The 24066-nt window shown below is 43.1% G+C and overlaps 1 protein-coding gene across 10 annotated transcripts in view; it reads left to right on the top strand.

Annotated features, from left to right (window-relative positions):
• GON4L (gon-4 like) overlaps positions 1-24066 on the top strand; it is a 67652-nt gene that overhangs the window by 42381 nt on the left and 1205 nt on the right. For 4 of the 10 annotated variants that reach the window (XM_014837010.3, XM_014837008.3, XM_014837011.3 and 1 more), the window contains 19 exons: positions 538-578; positions 1179-1282; positions 3759-3957; positions 4764-4850; positions 5753-5924; positions 7397-7541; positions 8626-8776; positions 13304-13420; positions 13825-15513; positions 16079-16334; positions 16958-17142; positions 18068-18265; positions 19404-19547; positions 20112-20255; positions 20362-20481; positions 21668-21781; positions 22344-22554; positions 23016-23643; positions 23732-23834. In XM_014837010.3, coding sequence (XP_014692496.1) covers positions 538-578; positions 1179-1282; positions 3759-3957; positions 4764-4850; positions 5753-5924; positions 7397-7541; positions 8626-8776; positions 13304-13420; positions 13825-15513; positions 16079-16334; positions 16958-17142; positions 18068-18265; positions 19404-19547; positions 20112-20255; positions 20362-20481; positions 21668-21781; positions 22344-22554; positions 23016-23643; positions 23732-23834 — 4808 coding nt within the window. Of the gene's footprint in view, positions 1-537; positions 579-1178; positions 1283-3758; positions 3958-4763; positions 4851-5752; positions 5925-7396; positions 7542-8625; positions 8777-13303; positions 13421-13824; positions 15514-16078; positions 16335-16957; positions 17143-18067; positions 18266-19403; positions 19548-20111; positions 20256-20361; positions 20482-21642; positions 21782-22343; positions 22555-23015; positions 23644-23731; positions 23835-24066 lie in introns of those variants that run through there. The other 6 variants (XM_070497875.1, XM_014837009.3, XM_070497876.1 and 3 more) reach the window with 4 other exon arrangements.

Raw genomic sequence — 24066 nt, 5'->3', positions numbered from 1 at the left:
AAATTTATCCCCATTATGTTCCATCCAATTAATTTGAAAAAACATAGAATTTTGAATCTGTCATCAGTTGATGTGGCAATCCCTTCCAGTTTTATATCATTTACAGATTGATAAGTGTGTTTTCTAGGTCTTCTGGGTCACTGATGGAGTTGCTGAATAGTTCAGGTCCAAAGCCAGGGTCTTATGACACACTGCTGGAGACTTCTCTCTTGACTCCATTCAGTACGCTAGACCAACAAACTATGAATTTACCATATTGTAAAATCATCTAGCTCACATTTTATGTGTGTCTTCCCACTAGAATTTAAGCTTCATGAGGGTAAGACTGTTTAGTTGTGTCTTGTATCCCAAGCATCTAGAACATGGATTGAGGCTTAGTTCGTGTTCAGTAAATGTTTTTGAATGAAAGAATGATAAATATGAGGATTTTGTCAAATACCTTGCTGAAAATAACATAATAGGTGGTCTTGGAATTCTCCCTTGTTGCAAAATGAAACTTAGCTTCTGCCAAAAACATACTGTTTGGCTTTTTTGCAGAAAAGGAAGTGAATGAACTGATGGAAGAGTTGTTTGAAACTGTAAGTAATGATCCTTGAACGAGAACTCAGATGGTAAAAGTGGATTCTCCAGCAAGCTCTGTCCTTTGGTCCCAGGGCTCCTCCCTCTAGAAGGGTGCTCTGACCAAGTCAATTCCCCTTTCATTCTACCCAGGAGAGAATATAGTGGCAGGAGAATTTTGCTAATAAATAAACTTTAATTATCCATATGTAGGTTGTTCTTAGTAAAATTTTCCTTGCAAACTTTTGGATGGCCTCCCCAGTTATCATTTGGTATGGGCTTACAGATTGCAAAATAGTTGTAGATTATTCTGAGCATAGATAGTTACCTTTTGCATAAATTTGTCTCTTGAAAGATATTTCTTACCATTTTGAGTTATCCGTGCTCTGTCCTTAACCATTACAAGTTGGCTGATTAAGAGACTTTTTTCCTGACCTAATAGTTATCTCATGTGTGGGATGGTGGGAGCCCTGAAGTGAGAAAGGTTCTGATGCAAGCTCTTTCGTGGTGCAGCATTGTTAAAGTTCTGTAAACTGTAGTCTTCACTTTCCCTTCTCACTGCTGGAGTGACTTTCGCATGCCCATTCCTCAGGCAAATCCTCCTTTTCCTTTGCCCTCAGTTCCAAGATGAGATGGGATTCTCCAACATGGAAGATGATGGCCCAGAGGAAGAGGAGCGTGTGGCTGAGCCTCGGCCTAACTTCAACACCCCTCAAGTCCTACGGTAGGCCACCCAAAGACCTTGAGGCTTAGAATGGAGGATGAGTGTGTGTCTGAAAAGGTTTTCAGATATTTCATTTAATAAGTTACCGTCCCTAGCTACCTGCTGTTACTGATCTAAGGATGCAGAGCCCTGTGGAGGTGTTAGGTATCAAGTGAATAAGTCTCCTTATTATGGGGCAGTGCAGCTATAGACCAAGCTGTATCTGTTTGGGAAGGGAGAAAAAACAGTAGCTGGCATCCATAGCAGCTTCTCCAGATGAGCGGTGCTGGAGAGGTGGGTAGGACTCCATGTGGCCAGCCACAGAAACTGCCTCAAATTGTAGTATGTGTTATGTCCCTTTTGTTCTCCTTCTTCGCCATTAGCATCTGGTAAATGTTAAAGTTTGTTAATCGCCTAGGCATTAATTGAGCAAACCATGAAGCACCTGCTGTAGTGCTCTGAAGTCTGAAATACGTGTACTGCCATCTTCACATAAAGATGATACTTCTGTTGCTCCCCCCCAGAAAGTAGAGGCTTTAATTTTTCCCCCTATTTTTGTGATGGGTTTTCATAACCCATCTGTACTTTAATCTGTTGTTATCCATTCTGAACAGTGGCATACAGTTGTTACATGACTGGCTAGAGGTCAGGGTATGGTTTGTGCCATGGGTGGAACAAAGCAAAGCAAAGAGAGCCATGGCGTCTAATTAGCCCTGTGTTTTAATTAACAGCGTTACCTAATTAGAGAACTTGGGATCCATCTGAAAGTGAGACCTTCGGGGAACTTGCAATTTAGTGAAAAAGACAGAGTATACTAACCAATTTGCAAAAGCCAGAAATATCAGTCATATTCCATTGTTAATAAATACCATAATATAACTACAACAAAACTCAAGATTTTCATTTTTTTCAGCTTTATTGAGGTATAATTGACAAATACAGTTGTAAGATACTGAAAGTGTACAATGTGATGATTTGATATATCTATACCTTGTGAAAAGATTTCCCCCAAGTTAACACTTCTATCACCTCACTTTTTTTTTTCGAGAACATTTTCAAGGTTTCTAAGAGTGTGTATTTGACCCACTTATTTCAAGCCATAGTTCGTAGAACAAAGTTCTGTTATAGCAGAATGGAACCATTCCTCCTGGGAATGTATTATAATGGGATTTGATCTGTAAATATATTTCAGTTCCACTAATCAAGTCTGTGTATGAATTTTTAAAATTTTGGAATTATATAACTACTTCAGTTACTTTCTGGTATTCAGTTGATCTGTCTGGGCTGCTGCTTCTCTTTCAGTTGGAAATGCAAACCTGGTTTAATCTTTGACTAAATATCGTGAGGAAAGTGTGTTGTTTGTGCTTCCCCTACCAACTATCCAAGTAATGCTTGTTAAAATCAGCTGTAGGCTATTTTTGCGTTATCTACTCTTTTTTATCCTTCTGTTCTGTTTCTCTGCTAGTGGCGCAGGTAATCAGGAGTTTTTAGTTCTCAGTAAAGACTGTACAGAGGACAGTCCCATGTCTTTAGGTTTTTACCGTGTGCCTACGCACACGTGCAGTAAATACTGTAAATGGAAACATAATCTTTATCCCCGGAGGCTATTGAAAAAAGTTATCATTTAACTATTGCTACAGTATAAAAGATTTTTTGAAATATGATAACCTGCAAGCCAGAGCTCCTGGAGCAGGTCTTCTCCTGATTGCATGGGTATCAGCTAGTGACTAATCACTTAAGTGTGTTGTTCTGCTTCTACCTTAGAACTAGCATGCTGGGTATTTGGAGTCTTTCTTCAGCCCTGGACAAGTCTCTCTAGGGGTAGAAGGGTGGGATTAGAAAACTTGGAGGAGGAAATCAGAGGGCTAAAAGAAGCTATTTTCATGGAAAGTGGGAGGGTAGTACTTGAACCACCTTCTCATTATTTATCTAAACTACCATGTATTTTAGTGTATTACCTTTTTGCTTCATCCTAGAAAGTCGGACATTTTAAGAAAGGAAGGCAGGGCAGCCTGAATGGATAGGAGTGGGAGAATGGGAGCAGCTAGACCTGGGATGGGAGTATTGGGTAAATTAGAGAACAAGTGTTGTACTTTGAGAAGATTCTGTATCACCATTAAAAACAAGTCGCAGCTTAATGTGGATGTCAGTATGACGCAAGAATGACAAATTCCCATTAGCTCCCTGACTGCTTTATTGTCCAGATGTTTCTCTGCTCCTGGACTTTTGTTTAATTTCTCCTTCATTTGTATATCACTTGGAGAACTGATTGTAGAAGAATCGGGGGTGGCAATTCAAAACCATCTTCTTCGAATCTGTGGTAACAACTTTGGGAAACGATTTGGATAGGCTAGGAGTCTGCCTCTTGGCTACAGTGGGATTTGAGGATTAGCAGTAGATGGAAGTTATCCACTCTGTTAGCCCACCATTAGAAGGAACTGGACTTGTTGCAGACAAGGGAAATGTTCAAATTCACTCATCTCCCTGTTGGGGATAGGTTTGAGGAACCACTGGCCAACTTGCTAAATGAGCAACATCGCACAGTGAAGGAGCTGCTCGAACAGGTGAAGATGAAGAAATCTTCAGCCAAACAGCAGCAGGAGGTAGAGAGGGTTAAGCCCCAGAGTGAGAAAGTTCAGCAGACTCTGATTCTAGACCCAGCACAGAGGAAGAGACTCCAGCAGCAGATGCAGCAGGTAAGACTCTTCTTGTTAATGTTAATATTGGATCATTCCATGGCCTGACACTGAAGCCAAAGATTAGCAGCTTTGTTAAAGTCAGAAATAGGTGCCTTGATACGCCCTGAAACCATAGGACCACAGGATCTTCACATCAGTTGGGACCTTGAAAGGTCATCATGTTTGTGTCCTCATGGCTCAGGCGAGAATGCTTGTAAGGACCTTGATAGTATTCAGAATCATAGATTTCAAAGAATCCTTGGTAATCTATTCTGAATTTATTTATTTATTTTTTTCCTTTTTTTTTTTTTAAAGATTGGCACCTGAGCTAACAACTGTTGCCAATCTTTTTTTTTTTTCTGCTTTATCTCCTCAAACCCCCGTCCCGTACATAGTTGTATATCTTAGTTGTGGGTCCTTCTAGTTGTGGCATGTGGGACGCTACCTCAATGTGACCTGATGAGCAGTGCCATGTCCGCGCCCAGGATCCGAACCCTGGGCCGCCGCAGCGGAACGCGCGAACTTAACCACTCGGCCACAGGGCCGGCCCCTCCATTCTGAATTTAATAGCCTTACTGCCAGAGTAGTTTTTTCTTCTTTCTAATCTCAGTCCTTCTGGTTTGAGGTTAAACTTCCTCTGGCTCTGTCATTTTGCTCAAGGGGAACGTATCTGAGAAATTCATAGTAAGATGCAGTGGTGTTCTTAGAGTCTCTGGAAAGCAAAACATATATGATAAGGTTGCAGACATCTTGGTAGGGTCTTCTGGGTTCCTGAAATGACAACATCATAACATGTCACTGTATTATTTTCTTTCCCTCCCCAGCATGTTCAGCTCTTGACACAAATTCACCTCCTCGCCACCTCCAACCCCAATCTCAATTCGGAGGCCAGCACCACGAGGATATTTCTTGTAAGGTTCCAAATGTCCCTGATTGTAAAGACTTGAGTATGCAGTTAGCTTGGCAAGTCATTTCTCACGGATATTCACTCACCATAATCTACATTTTTTCTTCTCTCCTGCATGTTTTGGTAGCTGTTTCTGTGGCTTCCTGTGTTTGCTGAGAGAACATAACCACTGATTCCCCTGAAAGGACAGAGTGTATTCAGTTTTCTTAAGGCTGTTCCTCTGACTTTTTAGTTGGATCCTCTTCCTCATCTTTAATAGGTTTTTGTACTACTTTCCCGAATTCATTATCCATTAATTAGGTTCAATATCAGTGTTTTGTGTATAAAATTGATTTTGTTCATGACATTTTGAAGTATTTTGGAGGAAGGGCTTTTAATTTTGAAAATTTAAACCCTATAAAAATTGCCCCTGAACTTTTGGGCAGGTAATGATGATATTCTTTGCTTCTTGGGTAAGTTTTTGGAGTTTGAGTAGTATAGTGGCTAGTATTCCAAGTTTCCTTGGTAGTCAACAGGGTGTATTCACCTCTTACTGTGTTCAGAGGGGTCATGAGAAGTGCTTTGTTATTTAGAGAAACCAAAAGACAAAACATTTAAGAAGTAATGGCTGTCATTCTTGAGAACCGTAATTCTAGCCCGGGAGATGGACCATACATTCAAAAGGCTGAGGAACACTCAGTCTAAGAATAAAACAAGAGCAAATGAGTATATCCCAAACACACTCCTTGAATATCTGAGGACTCAGCAAAAGAGTCTTAATGGAATAATGTTAATTGTGAAAGCCTTTGTGATGATTTTTACCGGTTTTTATCCTATAGTAGGAAGGACACTTTTTAACTCAGAGGCTAAGGGCTACTAGTGCTAATTGTTTGGAACTCAGATCATCTTTGTGTCCTGTTTTCCCAGAAAGAGCTGGGAACCTTTGCTCAAAGCTCCATCGCCCTTCACCATCAGTTCAACCCCAAGTTTCAGACCTTGTTCCAACCCTGTAACCTGATGGGAGCTGTGCAGCTCATTGAAGACTTCAACACACATGTCAGCATTGACTGGAGTCCTCGTAAAACTGTCAAGAAGACCGGTAGGGGACAGATGTGTCCACTTCAAGTTTTTATTTGCAATGAGCGGTGGGAGTCTTAGCCCAGAGATAATTTCCTAGCGATAATTTCCCAGGGTTGGAGGAGACAAGATATTTGTAACTTCTTGCTTCTTTCTTTTATCTTCCCTTTGTACTCATTGTCTAAGTTCTAGACTTCCATCATAATATTTGGGCTTATGTAAGAGATGGAGACAGTGGACAGGACAGGATTGTAGGGAGTAGAGATTTGGGACTAATGCCAAGAACTGGACTTAAAAGGATATGAGAGTAAGCGTTAGGAGTGGGATCAAGGCAAACTGGAATTTGGTAAAGAAGAAAGTCAAGTGGTAAAGTTGGGTTGTGTTTATCTTTTTACTCTCTTCATTAAGATCATTTTATTTCCCATAATAATTGTAGTGGCTCCTCCAATTTGAATGAAGTGCTAATTTGGGAGTTAGGCACAAATTAGAGGTGTTGGACATTTGCCATGTTCGATATTTTAAAGAAATTTGCAGGTTTGGTTTTTATCTTGCATTCATTTAGTATTTTTTGAGAAAATATTTGCTGTTCCCTTAAACCAGATGTTTGCTTCTGATTTGTTTCTTGGTTTAGCAAATTAGTTGTGGTTTGCTCTGGATTTGGATTTGTCTTTGGATTTGATTTTGAATCCCTGACTCTTACAGTTAAATTGAATAGAGTTGAAATTAAGTGCATTCTATCATAGACACTGACCTCAAACTACTTTAGTAGCTATATGTTGGTAATGAAAACTTAATTTAACACTAAACTCCAGTAATAACTTACAATATAGTGTCCTGTGTTTTTCTTCCCGGGATATAAAAATAGCATTTACGGAAGAAGAAATAATGGATGTAGTAGTGCTTGTCTCTGGAAAGGCAGAAGTGCCTGGAATTGAGAGGCTTAGACAGCAAGACAGAAATGGATGAGACTGAATTGTCTCATTCCTTTTATGGTTTTTTTGTTCCCAACCTCAGGAGGAATCTGGGAGAACTTAAAGTTAAGTAAGAATCAAATAAAATAAAATTTGGAATACCAGATTTGTGAGGGAGATTAAAGAAGTTGGAATCTTATCCTGGAAGAAAGAAAGCATTGTTGAAGGTCACTTATCTGTCAAGGATTTGAAGGGGGAAGGAGGTAAAAACTTTTTGAGCATACACTATGTGCCAGGTGTTACTAGGTACTTTTTAAGTGTCTCTGTTACTCAGCGTGTTAAGTGTTCCACACAGGATAGAGAAAGAGAATCAACTTTTAATAACATTGGATGGGACTTCCTTTAGGCATAGGGTAGGCTGAGAAAGATTGTGGAAACTTAGGGGGGAGGGTATCTGGGTGGGAGGGCATCAAGTTAGGTTAGGGTCAGCTCTATTTAAACGCAAAAATGCGTTCAGCAGCTTTTGTGAAGCCCTCTTTTGTTCTAGAATTTCATTTATCACAGATTTTTTTTTTTCTTACAGCCTATGAATTTCCCTGTTTGCCAAAGCAAGTAGCTTGGATCCTGGCCACAAACAAGGTTTTCATGTATCCAGAGCTACTTCCAGTGTGTTCTCTGAAGGCAAAGAACCCCCAGGATAAGATTTTGTTCACGAAGGCTGAGGACAAGTAAGCGTTTACTGTTGGGGAACAAGAGCAGAAAATATCCCGAGGAGAAGACCCAGTTCTTTCTCTTGAGGAGCTTAGGGGAAATAAGTCATGGACAGTAAGACACGGACACAGAAGACAAGAAGAACAGCTGTGTAGATGGGCGTAGTTCTGTACTGGTGTTTCTAGGGAATGACTTGAGCACTTTGGAAACATTTTAAATTGCTTTTTGTCTTTAATTTATTGTAAAAACCAATCTAGTAATACTATTAAAGGAAATTGTTCAAAGGAAAAAAAAATTTTATCCATTATCCTAACCACCCTAAGACAATGATTTTTCTTTTTGCATTTCTTATATAGTTTTGGTTTTTTTAACCTAACATCTTCTTGAACTTATTTTTCTATGCTCTATACAGTAACATCCTCCTTTTTTTTGTTTCTGTATATTATCTTTTAAAGCAATATTTAATGGCCTTATGATAGTCCTTTTATTTGCCACGGTTTTTTGTTTTTATTTTTTCCCTTTCTTGTTTTGTTATTATAAGTGAGGCTTCACCAGGGATCTTAGTGCATAGAGCTTTTGAAAATCTTTGGCTAAATTCCCAAGAGTGAGATTATTCGATAAGGGTTATGAACATTTTTATGGCTCCTGATACATATTTCCCCACTGCCATCAGCAAATATGTACATAGGTAGCCATAATTGAATATGTCGTGTTGGGAGGTGGTGTTGGTGCTGATTTAATATGTCTAACATGGTGCCCATTATTCATTTTCCATTTGTTTTATGAGAACGATTCTCTTTCCTTTGTATTCATTTGAACTTTGTTTATACTATTAGTATAAACCTCATCATGATCTGACATTTATTAGTGATTTATGCCTAGTTTTTCTTCTTCCCACTTGATTGTGAGCTCCTGATTGAATCTTATTCATAGAACTTATTAGCACCCAGTAAAAATCTGAAAATGTCTGTTGAGTAGCCATTAACTTGTGCAAGAATTACATGTAGAAAAAGTGGGTTGTAAAATGTGGAGTTAGTCTGGGGAGGCTTTTTAGCAGAATGGATTGTGAAATGAGATTTAGTCTCATTGCTCCTTTCTCAGTTTGTTAGCTTTAGGACTGAAGCACTTTGAAGGGACTGAGTTTCCTAAGCCTCTAATTAGCAAGTACCTTCTAACCTGCAAGACTGCCTACCAACTGACGGTGAGAATCAAGAACCTCAACATGAACAGAGCACCTGACAACATCATTAAAGTAAGTGCTTCCTGCACCCTCCACCTGGGGACCATGCCTGTGTGAAGCCGTTCTTTTTTCTTCTGCTTAGTCTCAAGGAAGAGAGTGCTGTTTTTTCTAAGGCTTATTCTTCCCATTTGTGCACTAGGTTCATTCCCCTCTTACCTTTCCAGGGACACTGATCCATTATTTTCTTCTGGAGTTTCATCTTCCTCTGTTATGGATATTTCTCCTAAATATAAAATTGTTCAAGTCTTAAAATATTAAAAAAAATTCTTTTAATGAAAATTTTTTTTGTCGTTGAGGAAGATTTGCCCTGAGATAACATATCTTGCCAATCTTCCTCTTTTTGCTTAAGGAAGATTTGCCCTGAGCTAACACCTGTTGCCAGTCTTCCTCTATTTTGTATGTGGGTTGCCACCACAGCTTGGCAGCTGACAAGTGGTGTAGGTCGGTGCCAAGGAACTGAGCCCAGGCCCCGAAAGCACAGCATGCTGAACTTAACCATTAGGCCACCGGGTCAGCCCCTTAAAATATTTTTTGAATCTGTGTTTTCCTCTAGCCTTTCATTCTCTCTTTCTTTCACTCTAACCTTCTTGAAAGGGTAGATGACACTCCACTTACATCCTTCTCGATAACTCTTTTTATTTGGGTATTTATAACAAAGTTGTAAAGTATATACTTGAAAGAGGCAAATGATTTAAATGGCTTAAAAAGTCAAATAGTTCTATGAGGCTTGTCATGAAAAGCAATGTTTTTCTCCCTATTTCCTGCTAACCAAGGTTTTTGTGGAGACGGCGCATTTGCCTCCATATCTAGCATGCTTATAATCACTGCCACTTCATGTTTTGGATTTAGGTCTTATTTATTAAACTTCAGTTATGGAAGATGAAGACTTAGCTCTCTCCACTCTCCCGTTGTCCCACCACAAACAAGCGTATCTTCTATCCTCCAATTTTCTCACTATAATTATATCACAATTTTGGTTAGATTGTATTCAGGATTTACATTATAAGCATTATAAACACTATGTAAAATGCTCCTCACAGCTGAGCTATGTAGTATATCAGGATTACTTTGCTTTTACTGCTGAACATTTTGTTTCTCCTGAAGTTAATAAATGTATTTTGGGGGGGTGGGTGGCGCTTGTTTTATTATGTATTTATTACCAGTTCAACACTAAAGTTTACTTCAGTTTTATAAATCTCTTGTCAGTGTGTTCAAACATTTTAGATGTTCTCTCACTTTCATCTTCCTGGAGAAATCTCTCCCTGAGCTGTGTGATGCTGTTCTGCGCTAAACATGTGACTCTCTCGGCTTGCTGCACTAATGTTGTCTGTGGCTTTTTCTTAGCATCATCCTGGGGATTCCTTTTGCCTTTTACTTGTGTTGGATCCTCTTATTTCCTGAATCTCACATCTTTTTTCCTTTACTTCCTTGTTTTAGTGGAGCACATCCTAATAGCATTCTAAGGAAGAGTGCTTTGAGAAACAAATTTTTAGATTTAAACTCCCTGTATTCATGGTCTATGGATTGTACCAATGTCGATTTCCTAGTTTTGCTATTGTACTGTATACCCAGTTTGTATATCTAACTATTGTTACTCTGTAACATAAGATCTTTCCATTGGGGGAAACTGGGTGAAAGGTACATAAGACCTCTCTGTACTATTTTTGTAACTTCTTGCAAATCTATAGTTATTCAAAATAAAAACTTTAAAATTATGTCTCTACTCTCTCCCTTTAGTGGATCCAGAATTCTAGGTTAGATATCCTTTTCATCAGAAATTTTCAGGGGCCTTGCTCCGTTTCCTTCTAGTTTCTGGTGCTGGCTGTTTAGAAACGTGATGCCATTTTGACTCTTCAACCTTTGTGTGATACCTGTTTTTCCCCTCCCTCTGGCAGCATGTAGAATTTTCCCTTTTCTCCAGTGTTTTGAAATTTCATGATAATGTACCTTCGTGTGCGTCTGATTTTATTACCTATGCATGGCACTTGATAAACTTTACTTTGGAAACTCTTATGTTCCAGGCTTGGGAAGTTTTCTTGAATTTTGTTGTGTTGGTTCCCCCTCTTCATTTGGTCTGTCGTCTCTGTCTGCGGTGCCCAGAGGCAGACGTTAGGCCTCTCAGGCGGCTCTTCCCATCTTGTCTTTCTTCTTGTTTCCCGTCACTTTCTTTCTGTTGTACTTTCTGGGATGTGACTTCAGCTTTTTTTCCTAACCTTTCTGCTGCGTTCAGTTCTTTATTTCTTCTATCATATTTTTAATTTCCAAAAGCTTTTTTTTGTTCATTGAATATTTTTTAATAGCAAATGGCAGAGGGAGCGTGGGAAAGCAAGAGAGGAAGAAGGCTGGAGTTTTCTCTTCCCAGTTCAATCAGCATGGTACGCCTGCTCTCAGCTGTGCCTGACTGATCATCCTCTCCAGCAACGCTCCTGCCAGGGTAGGGGACGAGGCTGTCACCTGTCTACGCCAAACGGCAGAGGGGATTTGGCGTCCAAGCTCCTCTTCGACAGATTTGACCTGTCCTCCTCATCTTTACTTGTTTGTAATTCCAGCTTTATCTCCACTTGTAGAAGTATCTGGTGTCTTCTCCTTTTGCCAGTCTTTGACAGAAATTTAGTTGGCCCTTAACTTTTCTCCACAGGTTTGCTTTTCTTCATTCTCCTCTGTTAGTTACCACTCATCCATCTGCTTTTTAGCTTTGAAAATTTTGTTACTTTTACTTTTTCTCTCATTCTCTCTCTCCTTCTATGCTTTTACCTTAAAAAAATTCCTTTCTGTTGTTTTCATGGGGTTTCAAGAGGGAACAAAGCCAAATGGATGTGTTTAATCTGCCTGTTTTAACAGTGAGTTTCTCCTTAGCTCTTTAACCTATGAAAGTGTGGAGATCATCCCCTCAGAGATCTCAGTTTATTTCCCAGTTGGCTATCCATCAGATACTTTTCTGTTCTTATCCTGTTTAGCTTTGCAGTTGATACTATAGTTCATTCATTCCTTCTTCAGACTTCCTATTCTTCTGTCTTCTGTGATATCAGGACTCTTACCTTGGGCTGTATCTTCAGGAACTCTTCTTCCCCTGCTCTACCCTTAAATGTCAGTGTTCCACAGTAAATTCAGTGTGTGGTCTCATCCAAATTCATGATTTTTGGTATTCTTTCTCTCCTCATGATTTTCAAATCTGTATCTTTGGTCCAAATTTCTCTCCTGAGCTCTATCATAGTGTAGTGAACTGTTTAAAGGAATTCTTAACTTGGTTGCCTCGCTGACTTCTCAAAATGAACTTATGTCTCCCTCTGCACCCTCTGGTTGTTGCCACTGCTACCACCACCAACAGCAGACTTCCCAGCCCCAACTTACCCCTTCTGTGATCTGTGTCTCTGGGTATAACATTACTGACTAGCCATTTTCTCAATCTATAACCCTGGGAGTATCTTCCACTCCACCTGCTTGATCACTATCGTATGTCTGTCAGTCACCAAGTCATCCATTTTTTTACTCTCTTTCCTATTACTGTTGCCCAGTGCCTTAGTTCAGGCCTTTGTTACACCTTTGTTAATGCAGTAGTTTTCTAACTGGTGTCTCTAATTCTGGCTCCATTTATTCTGTCCTTCGCATTGATGTCGTAGCCACCTCTAATCCTTCAGGGTAGAGGTCAGACTGTGTGGCATGGCACAGAAGGCCTACCCTGCCTACCTCTGACTTGTCTCCTGAAGTCTCTCTACATTCCTTTAGTTGTAGCCAGACCAGTCTGTGTGATTCCTTAAACATGTTCATGATTTTGAACGTGAAGTCTGCTCTGCCTTCCCCTGCCTCATGTAGCAAACTCAGTTCCATGAAGATTCATCTGTATTTGGACCTGCTCCAGAAAAATCGTTATTGTTCAAGTTTGAGTTGTGTGTCATTTTTCGTGCACATCTTTGTACTTTTCTTTTTTTACACAGAATGCTATTATTGGTCTGCTGGTCTGGCTTTCCCACTAATCTGTAAGCTCTTTGAGAGCAGGACTTGCTTCTCTTCTTTGTCTGCTCAGCTTTAGCACAGGACCTGGCACATAGAATGGCATTCACCAAATGTTGAGTGAATGCATGCTTATTGTCCATTGAAGTTCAATTTCCCTCTTCATTTACTCTTAAAACTGAACTATCTCAGTCTCTATTCCTCTCCTTCTCTTCTAATGTCCTTCGCACCATTATTTGCCTTGTTGTGTCCAAGATGAGGGTTAAAGCACTATCATTGCCGTTGTTGAGCAGGAGCAAATTTTAAATAAGGTTACTCTGACCATCTGCTTCCTTTTCTCTGTGACCTAAACTTTTCCCTTCCTGGTGACCAGAATGGAGATAGTCAGAAGATATTGAGTAATTGTAGGATTAGCTTAATTTGAGATGCAGAAGCATTTGGCATATGCTGTTTATGTATATATGGATGTGTGTGCATGTATGTGTGTATGTGTGTCTATCTCAAACCACTGCCCCCCCACTCCCCAGCCTGACAGAGGGCCATGTTTCTGGAAGGAGTGTAACTCATGCTTTATTTTTTCATGCTCAGTTTTACAAGAAGACCAAACAGCTGCCCATCCTAGGGAAGTGCTGTGAAGAGATCCAGCCACATCAGTGGAAGCCCCCTGTAGAGAGGGAAGAACACCGGCTTCCATTCTGGTTAAAGGTACAACCCTCCCCGTCAAAGTATGTCAGAGGCAGAAGGTCACTAAAAACCAGGAAGAAACCTCAGGCTACTTTACACCTCTACTGCTTTAGTTGTAGAACCAGGTCTTAAGGAATCTTCTTTATTCACCCTTCCTCTTACCTCACTACCCTCCCCGCCAGGTGATTCTACAACCTTTTAAAAATAGTGAGTAGAATCATAGTTTCTTAAAGGAAATTCAGAGGCGAGTTTCTAGAGTATAGAACTGAAATGTAGTCTTCGTAGAAATTTGATATCATGCAGAAAAATCCTTCTTGAAAACATGTGTTGAGATTGTCCTAGAAGGGTCCCTAAAATCTAGAAAGCCCTACTCTTTTTACCAGATTCTGACATGTGCTGGATCAGAGTGTTCTTATTCCCAATAGGCCAGTCTGCCATCCATCCAGGAGGAACTGCGGCACATAGCTGATGGTGCCAGAGAGGTAGGAAATGTGACTGGAACCACTGAGATCAACTCAGACCCAGGCCTAGGAAAAGGCAGCTCAGAATTGGGGAGTGAAACGCCATACCCACTGCTGTTGCCTAAGGGTGTAGTCCTGAAACTGAAGCCAGTTGCCAACCGTTTTTCCAGGAAGGCCTGGAGACAGAAGCGGTCATCAGTCCTGAAGCCCCTCCTTATCAGACCCAGCCCCTCTCTCCAGCCTAGCTCCAACTCTGGGAAAACACCAGCCAGGTCAACTCAGTCAGAAGCCCCTCCAAGCAAAATGGTGGTCCGGATTCCTCACATGATCCAGCCAGCCACTGTTTTACAGACAGTGCCAGGTGTCCCTCCACTGGGGGTCACGGGGGGTGATAATTTTGAGTGTCCAGCAGCACTGCCTGCTATGCCCCCTGAGACCAGGCCCAGCTTCCCTCTGTCTGAGCTCTCCTCTGCCCCTGTACCCAAGGTAATGCTGCCCTCACTTGCCCCTTCTAAGTTTCGAAAGCCATGTGTGAAACGGAGAACCTCAAAGAGAAAGGGGGCTAAGGCCTCTCTTTGTCTCAAGCCTGCCCCCCTCATCCACCCTGCACCTGTCATCTTCACTGTTCCTGCCACCACTGTGAAGGTTGTGAGCCTTGGCACTGGCTGCAACATGATCCAGCCTGTCAACGCAACTGTGGCCCAGAGTTCTCAGACCATTCCCATCACCACCCTCTTGGTTAACCCTACTTCCTTCTCCTGTCCATTGAACCAGCCCCTTGTGGCCTCCTCTATCCCACCCTTAATTGTTTCTGGCAACTCTGTGAATCTTCCTGTACCATCTACCCCTGAAGATAAGGTTCAAGTGAATGTGGATATTGGTTGTCCTTTGGCTGAAGGGAAAAATGCCTTTCAAAGCCTAGAACCCAAATTAGAACCCCAGGAACTATCTCCTCTCTGTGCTACTGTCTTCCCCAAAGAGGAGCACAGCCCAGGGCCTCCACCGTTAGGTAGGGTGTGCCAGGAAGACTTGTCAGAGAACAATGCATATGGCTGGACTATTGTGAAAACAGAGGAGGGGAGGCAAGCTTTAGATCCACTGCCTCAGGGCTTCCAAGAATCTCTAAACTCTCCCCCTGGGGATTTAGAGGAAATTGTCAAGATGGAACCTAAAGATCCTGGGGAAGAAATCTCCAGTGGATCCCCAAAGCAAGACGTTTATGATGAAATCAAAGAAGAACACTCGGTGGAATTGGACCCTGGCTTCCCGAGTGAGGAATTAAGCGGTGCTAGAGAGGTGAAGAAACAGACGGTCTTACAAAAGGAGGAGAGGAGTCAACCAGCTAAAACCCTTTCAGCTTCTCAGGAGCCTCCTGATGAAGGACACTCAGGAGATGTGAGTAAAGGATCTCCAAAGAATGTGTCATCCTCCACTGACCCTGAATTGGTGCTTAGCAGCCCCCCAGGGAAGCCCGAAGACCTGTCCAGTGTTGATGGTCAGTCAGTGGGGACACCAGCTGGGCCTGAAACTGGAGGAGAGAAGGATGGGCCAGAGGAAGAAGAAGAAGAAGACTTTGATGACCTTACCCAAGATGAGGAAGATGAGATGTCATCAGCTTCTGAGGAGTCTGTGCTGTCTGTCCCAGAACTGCAGGTGAGAGCTTGCAATATTCTCAGATATTTTGTGGACTCACTAATATGTTTAATTTACCATTTGTGGGCCGCCTGCTTGCTTGCTGCAGTATAGATAGTCCTCAAATCATTTTTATTTGATTTTTTAATGCACGATGGGACATAATTTTGGGGTTGAGGTGGGAGGAGAGGGAAAGGGTGAAATTTTATTTACTTACTATGTTTGACTTAAACTCATTTAAATGTTAAATTGAATCACTTGAGCACAATTTAAATGCCAAAACAATAGACCGTAAGTATGGACTGTGGCAAAGGAAACCTCTCTTCAGGTAGAGAAGAACCTTTTAAAATGCATCTTCTTCTCCTTCCTGCTGTCAGGCAGCAATCCAGCTGTCCCTGTGATTCCATGACTCAGAGAACCAGGCTTCTGATAGTTGTGGTTACCCCCCACCACGCCCCCACCACGCACACATATGCACACACTCACCTCAATTGATTAACCTCAGTCCTCCTAATAAACTGCGTGCAGTCGGCATTTAGTGAGCCATTCTGAGCTCTTCTGAACACTCTTTGGGGTGGTTTTGCAGGAAACAATGGAGAAATTGACTTGGCTCGCATCTGAAAGGCGCATGAGTCAGGAGGGTGAGTCTGAGGAGGAGAACTCCCAGGAAGAGAACTCCGAGCCTGAAGAAGAAGAGGAAGAAGAAGCAGAAGGAATAGAAAGCCTGCAGAAAGAGGATGAAATAACAGATGAAGCAATTGGAGATCGTGCTGAGAAGCCTCCTACCACCTTTGCATCACCCAAGACTGTTCCTGAAGTGGAGACCAGCAGGACCCCACCAGGTGAGTTCAGCAAGCCTGTATGAGGGGCAGGGCTCAGTTGGCCTCATTGTCTAAAGGACATGTGCAGAGTGACTAGTTTGTGAAACCAGGTGGCGAGTTTCCAGGGAAATCCTCTGGATCTCTCCTGCAGTCTCCCTTCCCCCAAACAGATGATTAACCTGGTGCCTTTGCAGAGAAGAGATGCTCAGAAATTTTGAATTTGGCTCTCATCAGCTACTAGATTTGTGTTAGGTTCACCCAAGTTTTAATCCTGGTTCTTAATTCATCTGTCACTCATGAGGCTAAGAGCTATGTTTATTTCAGAAAACACTGCTTGTTCCTCAGCAGGACGCTGTCCTTTGAGAGCCCAACATAAGGCCATACTCACTCTTTAGACTTCCTTTCTCAGTATGTGGTAGCTAAGTATCTCATTATCTCCCCAGTTAATGCAGTTATGCTGCCGGCTCTGCATAGAGCTAATTTAACAAAAACAGACATGCTTCTCGTACCATTTTCCCAACAGCTTTTCTCCTGATTTGCTCCATAACATGGATTAGGATTTTGAGGGTTGGGTGCGTGTGATGGGATGGGAAGAGTAGGGGTTGCCGGGACAGAGAAACAGTCTTTTTCACATGTACTCTAAGCAGAGAGCATCAAAGCTGCTGGAAAGGGCCGGAGCAATCATCGAGCTCGCAACAAGCGGGGCAGTCGGGCCCGGGCCAGCAAGGACACCTCCAAGCTGCTGTTGCTGTATGATGAGGACATTCTCGAGCGGGATCCACTCAGGGAGCAGAAGGATCTGGCCTTTGCTCAGGCTTATCTGACCAGGGTAGGCAAATCCTGCTGCTTCTTACTGCCAGTCCCTCTGAATGAGGCTGCTTCTCCTTCAAGGGAGGTGTTTTTAAAATAAAGTCTGCTTTTCAGGCTCCACAACAGTCTTGTATGCCTCTGCCTTTGCTTTCCTAGAATTACCGAAAAAAATCTGTGTGAGAGAACCACGAGGAGACAGAGTTCAGTCATAGTAGGTTTATTGTTAGTACCTTAGCATCACTCCTCTATTGCCCAGAAATTGGGAAGATGATACCATCATTAGGGAGAGTCTGTGACTTCACTGGGTAGCCTAATAAGGACCTTTCCTGAGCCCTTGGCTTGAGAAGAAAGACCTTTGGTACCCTGGCCAGAGAGCGGATCTCAGGGAAGCACCTTGATCTTTAGAGACATGAACTGCCCTGTTCTGGTAGTTGTCCTGGGTCACTCTCTTGTTCTTCGGGTAACCAGCTGGTTCCTTTATCTCTCCAGCAAGGTTCCTTTATCCACCAGCAGTGATAGTCACGGCTTTTTCTTGTCCTCTAATATTTTACTGACATTCCTAATTTATGTATTATTTGAGCTCAGATGATACCCTGCTGAAATATATGTGCCAAACACTCCTTATCTATTTCAATATGCAAATAAATCAGGAAGGAGAGGCTAGGGCTTTGAACTAGAGAAGAGCTTACCTAGTTTTGTGGGTAGGGCTGTGGTCCCCGGAAAATGAAGGTTTTCAGTTGCCTGCTATCAGAAAAGGAGCTGTACCTTGCCCATTGCTCTGTGTCTTCCATTAACAGTCAGATCTTAGGACCTCTCAGAGGAGTAGTGTCTGAAGGATAATTCTTGGATCTCTCTAACAATATCTCCTCCTCCTCCCTCTGTGCCATTGTTTCTTGTTGGGGCCCAAAGAAAGGGTATTGATGATTGAAAGTATTCTTGTATAGGTACGAGAAGCCCTGCAACATATCCCTGGCAAGTATGAGGACTTCCTTCAGGTCATCTATGAATTTGAGTCAAGTACGCAGAGGCAGACAGCTGTGGATCTTTACAAAAGCCTGAAAATCCTGCTCCAAGACTGGCCTCAGCTCTTGAAGGACTTTGCTGCTTTCCTGTTGCCCGAGCAGGCTCTGGCCTGTGGATTAGTAAGTAGATGGGCAAAGAGCACACCAGGATTCCTGAGTCAGAGCAAGGTGGGGGTTGAAGAGAGTTGACTCATACTGTTCTAGGCTCCCGACTGCTCCCAGTGAGGTAGCCTCCCCCGTCCACGGTGATGAGAGCCTCCTTCTTTCCAAGGGGTGAGCTTCCCAACCCCTGTTCTCCCATTTTCTTTACAAGTGGTATGAGGGGTTTACCTTTAGTTGCCGGTGAAGACTGTAGGTAAGTCCTGTGTCCTTGGCTCCTCACTGTTGTAAAACAGGCGTTCGTTCAACAGATGTTTATTGAGCGCCTCCTGTGTGTGAGGCAGCTTTCCAGGTACTAGGAATATTGTAATTATAAAAGACTAAAATCCTTGCCCTCATGGATCTTACATTCTCAGGGGCAAAGTCAGATGATAAATAGTAAAATATATATATTGTAAATATATATATATTATAAAAATTATAAAATAGTTATAATTAGTAAAATACATAGTATATAATGCTTTATAGAAAAATAAAGCAGGCAAGGGGGATAGTGAGTTGTAGGTAAAATAGGTGAGGGGTAGGGTGTGGCAGTTTTGTACCTGGTGGTCTGGGAAGGTCACTGTGGTAAGGTGACTTTTGGAATGGTGGAGAATAAGGGTCTAAACATGGGGGATATCCTAGTAGTTCTGGGTTTCTTGTCATGACTGATGAACACGGGAATAATAGTTGTAGTGAGGTTATCCTGATAGCCTTAAGGCAGTTAAATGGTAATGGGGTGATAGGCATATCATGCCAATCTTCTCTTCCTGTATTCTTATGAGGATCAAGTGAGTGTATATGTGAAAATTCTTCGTAAATCGTGAAATGCCACATGAGTTTGAGTGTCTAATTTTACAGTCCATGAAACAATAAACAACTTGAGATATGTGTGTCTCTTGGATCTTTCATCCACATCTTGGTTATCTTGGGTTGGTAGACCCCAGTGACCCAAGGTGGATCAAAGCTAGGGTCTTAAAAAGATCTCACAGTTGTAAACTAGAGTCCTGTCATGCCCCGTACCCCCAGCTCATTTTTCTCGGTTCCTATGCGTAGATTCCTCAAGTCCTTCTCTACCTGTATGGGTGACTCCTCTTTTGCCCTCTTTCCACTCCGGCAGTTTGAGGAGCAGCAGGCTTTTGAGAAGAGTCGCAAGTTTCTTCGGCAGCTGGAAATTTGCTTTGCAGAGAATCCCTCACACCACCAGAAGATTATCAAGGTCCTCCAAAGCTGTGCAGACTGCCTGCCCCAAGAAATCACTGAGGTATTCTGTCCTGTCCTGCTTCCTTCCCATTGTCATTTGGGCCTTAGGCCCTTCCCGTCTCCCTTTCCCTAACCTATTCCATATCCTCTTGCTTCTGGGGGTACCGTGGACTTCCAGGAGGGGATGAAGAAGGCAAGGACTTTTTAGACTTGCCTAAAGCATAAAGCACTAGAATAGAGGTGGTTGCCACATGAAACCAGAGTCTGACTGATCTTCACAGGCTCAGGAATGCCATCGGTACCCTGGAAAGGAAGTTCAAGAAAGGAGGTGATAGGGCCCAGGAGGGGGTGCCTCCTTGCTCTGCTTGAGTTAATACCTGAACTGGAGCTGAGTAGGGCAGCGGTAAAGAGTATTGTCATTAGGAATGAAACCTAGTATTAATACCCCTCCTGTGTAGGCAAGCAAGGAGGGAACGGGAGTTTAAGAACTCTTAGCTATGAAAGAGAGGCTTCTATGTGTCTCCCAGCTGACTTGGGAAGTAGAACTTGGAAGTATATGGGATTGATTTGGAGTGGTGGCTTGGAGAGGCGTAAGAGACTTCTTTCCCTCCACAACTTCCCCTAGCTCAAGACACAGATGTGGCAGCTCCTCAAGGGCCACGACCACCTGCAGGATGAGTTCTCTATCTTCTTTGACCACCTGCGCCCAGCAGCTAGCCGGATGGGTGACTTTGAAGAGATCAATTGGACTGAGGAGAAGGAGTATGAGGTACAGGCCCCGAGGCTACAGTAGGGTTTTGAAGGGGGAATGCCATGTCTAGGAGGGATGATACCTGCCCCAGAGTCTCTGTTGAGTGGCACCAACTCCTCCCCAGTTTGATGGCTTTGAAGAAGTGGCACTGCCTGATGTGGAAGAGGAAGAGGAACCTCCCAAGATTCCCACAGCCTCAAAGAACAAAAGAAGGAAAGAAATTGGGGTCCAAAATCATGATAAGGTACAGCAGGTTGTTGGGGATGATCCATTTTTCATGAATAAAGCCTTGAATTTTCTGTCTAAATGTTTCTGTGGCTTAGTGTGGTTCAAAGCCTCTGGGGTCTGAGGCAGTCACAGAGCAGGAACCAGAGGTCAGGCTGCTGACGGACACGCAGAGGCCATGGGAAGAAAAGTGCAGTTGCTGAAGAGGCCCCACCCCTGGCCGCCTCATTAGAGGGATCCGTTTCCTCCTCTTCTCTATAGCTCAGAGCTGTTTTTCTTGCTCTTGGGTCTTCTTCCTTTCTCTTCATGTAAAGAGAGAGAACCAAGATTTCCCATTTTAATAGTAATGGTAACAGCTAATACTTAGCTGTGTTACAAAGTATCATGTATCTCTTGGAAGTCTTTTACATAGTTTCTTCACTCATTTAATTCCCACACTAATCCTGTGAAGGGATTGCTCTTATTTGCATTTTACAGAAGAGGAAACTGAAGTGCAGAGAGAGGCCATTGCCAGGGTCTCATGTTTAATAAGTGGCAGTGCTAGGATATGAACCCAGGTAATCTGGTTCCAGAGCCTTGTATGCACTGCTCTCGACTGCTCTTCAAGTAGCCTTTTTAATCCATGTCCCTTTTCTACATGTCTTTTACTCTTTCTTGGGGAGAAACTGCTTCTTAATAGCTGAATGACCTTGAGCAACTTATTTAATCTCTCTCTCTTTCAGTTTCTTCATCATCAATGGGGTTAATAATGGTACTTATGTCTCGGGTTTATTGAACAGAGAGTATCATTGAGTGAGCCTTCCATATGTACAAAGCCCTCTCTCAAGGGGATTGGAAGAGAGGGGAGAGCTCAAGGCACAGGGAGACAGAAACAAACACAGACGAGTGAGTAGATTGTATCTCATGATGGAGCTCTCCAGTGACTTTGCCTCAGATTGTATTTGACTTAAATATTTCCTGAAACATCTGGGCAATTGGGATATGTCAGTCTTGGGGTCATATAAGGATTGTTTCAGGGATTCATAATAGGCTGTCATCAAGTTTGAGCATTGATTTCCCAGGAAATGTGAAGAGATGGTCTATAATAAAAGAGAAAGGATGAGGGTGGGCGTCAGGGGGTGGGATTATTCAGATGGCTCACAACTTAGCTTCTTCTCTTGGTACCAAAAATGCTTGGCAGCTAACCAAGCCCAGGTATCTCCTAGGAGGCTGAGTGGCCAGATGGGGCCAAGGACTGTGCCTGTTCCTGCCATGAAGGAGGTCCTGATTCCAAGCTGAAAAAGAGCAAAAGGAGAAATTGCAGCCACTGCAGCAGTAAGGTGAGGAGGGAGCTGGTACTGAGCGGTGTCACAGCTGCCTAGGGCAACCCCCAGCTTGCCTTACTGTGTGGGTATTGTTTGCTACCACAGATGTGTCCCTTATTGAATTCGGAAAAACGTTACGCATATATAAATAATATGCAGTACACACACACATTAGTGTGTGTGTGCAAAATAAGTAGAATCTTTTAAAAATATATAATGGATTTTGCTTTTTAAAGAGAATCCTGTGGGTAAAGCTTTTAGAATTGGAAAAAAGTCAACCAGTGCAAATATTTACCTCTTAGATTTTTTTTTTAATGAAATAAACCTGGGTCAGGAAAACAGACCCTTGAAGGTAATGCTAGTTCTCTAGGGTCGGTTGGCAGCAAAAATACAGTCCTTGGTTAGAGAAGGAGTGGGAGAATCCACTTCTCTATTCTGGGCCCTTTAAAATCGTTGGAGCAGGCATGCATGTTGGTTGACTTGCTGAGCAAGAAGCATGGCAGGGCTTCTTCCTTTGGTTGGCCCCTAAGACAAAAGGAGGTCAGGAGACTCTTGACCCAGAAGGCCATCCCTGCAGGTCTGTGACAGCAAATCCTACAAGAGCAAGGAGCCCCATGAGTTGGTGGGCAGCAGTCCCCACAGAGAGGCCAGTCCTATGCCTGGTGCTAAGGAAGCTGGGCAGGGCAAGGACGTGATGGAAGAGGAAGCTCCAGAGGAGCGAGAAAGCTTGGAGGCAACCCAGAGCAGGACTGGCAGGAGTACCCGAAAGGGAGAGATGCCTGTTCCAGGTGAGTGATCCGACTGCCAGCCCAGCTGGTCTCCCTTCATTTGTCTCAGTCTCACATACTTCAAGCAAGAACGTCTTTGAGTCTGGATAAATAACAGTCTTTCCCTTTCACTAATACACCAATAGGAAACCCTTCTCTGTGCAGTGTTAATTTTCTCTCTTGTGGCCTCAGTCCTCTTGCAGAATTGAGTGCTACAAAATCAACATGACTCAGCATTCTCTTCTTGTGTTCCCATTCCTGATTCCCTTCCCCTTAGCTCTAGATCTCTGTGATCCACATTCTAAAGTCTCAGCCATTCTCTGCTTTGGCAGTCAGACTTTTATATCTTTATATAAGTGACTTTAGTCCCCCACCCCCACCTCACACTCTTAGATTAGAATTTTATCCTGTGGTAATTCATAGTCCTTACGTGCATCTTGACCTTGTCCATATCCTTAGATCTTTATTTTCCTCCTAAACAGGATTGGCAGTGGGGAGCAATTTGTTGTCCCAAGAAGTGACTCTTACAGACCGGCTCCCCCTGGATGGCCCATCACCCTACTCACCAGAGACTCCTCAGCGTCCCTCCAAAACTGGAGCTGTGCTATACACCGTTAGGAGAAGCCAGGCTGGGCCGGAGGCTCTCTCCTGCCCCAAGGCCTCCCCCAGACTTCAGAATGAGGGGGAGGGCCACAAGGCAATGAGTGAGTCAGAGGCTTCCATGCTAGCTTGGGATGCTTCAGAAACTGAGAAATTGCCTGGAACTGTTGAACCCCCTGCTTCCTTCCCAAGTCCCATTTCCTCAGTGAACAAAGACTTAGAGAGAAGACAGGTGTCTAGGACGCCGGATACTCAGGAGAGCTGGCTGCCTTCAAACAGAGCTGGAGTGAAGACAGCAGACAGACTGTCCCCTGTCCGTGAATCTTCTTCATCAGGAATCAACACCTCAGAGACTTCTCTCAAAGCCACTAGAGGAGGTTTGACTAAAGACAGTGGAATACAAGGCAAGGGTCCAGTGGGGGAGCAGCAGCCAAAGGCCACAGAAGCTACAGTGTGTGCCAACAACAGCAAGGTCAGCTCCACTGGGGAAAAGGTTGTCCTGTGGACAAGGTAAGTAGGGATGGATGGTGTGTGTATTTGGAAAGTGCATGGAACACATCCACGTTACCGAGGGTTAACCATGACGTGTGGGTTACAGGGAAGCTGACCGTGTGATTCTCACCATGTGCCAGGAGCAAGGAGCCCAGCCGCAGACTTTTAGCATCATCTCCCAGCAGCTGGGAAATAAGACCCCTACCGAGGTAAGTGGAGGAAGTCCTGCTAGAGCTGCAGGCACAGAAGAACCAAGGAGAGGAGCTGGTGAGAAGAGGATGGGTTGGTCAACTAGGAGATAGAAGACAAGACACCAACGGTGATTGTAAAGGTCTGCCCTGAGGAAGGGCTTGACTCGTCAGGGGGGTTGGTAGTGGTTCTAGAAGGGAAAGGGGCACTGGATTTTGAGGTAGAAGCCCCAGAAATCCCATTCTAATTTTG

Source organism: Equus asinus, chromosome 25 (genome assembly GCF_041296235.1).
Source record: "Equus asinus isolate D_3611 breed Donkey chromosome 25, EquAss-T2T_v2, whole genome shotgun sequence".
Taxonomy (NCBI): Eukaryota; Metazoa; Chordata; class Mammalia; order Perissodactyla; family Equidae; genus Equus; species Equus asinus.
The sequence above is the reverse complement of the archived record's forward strand: the minus strand, read 5'-3'. Positions and strand labels throughout refer to the sequence as shown.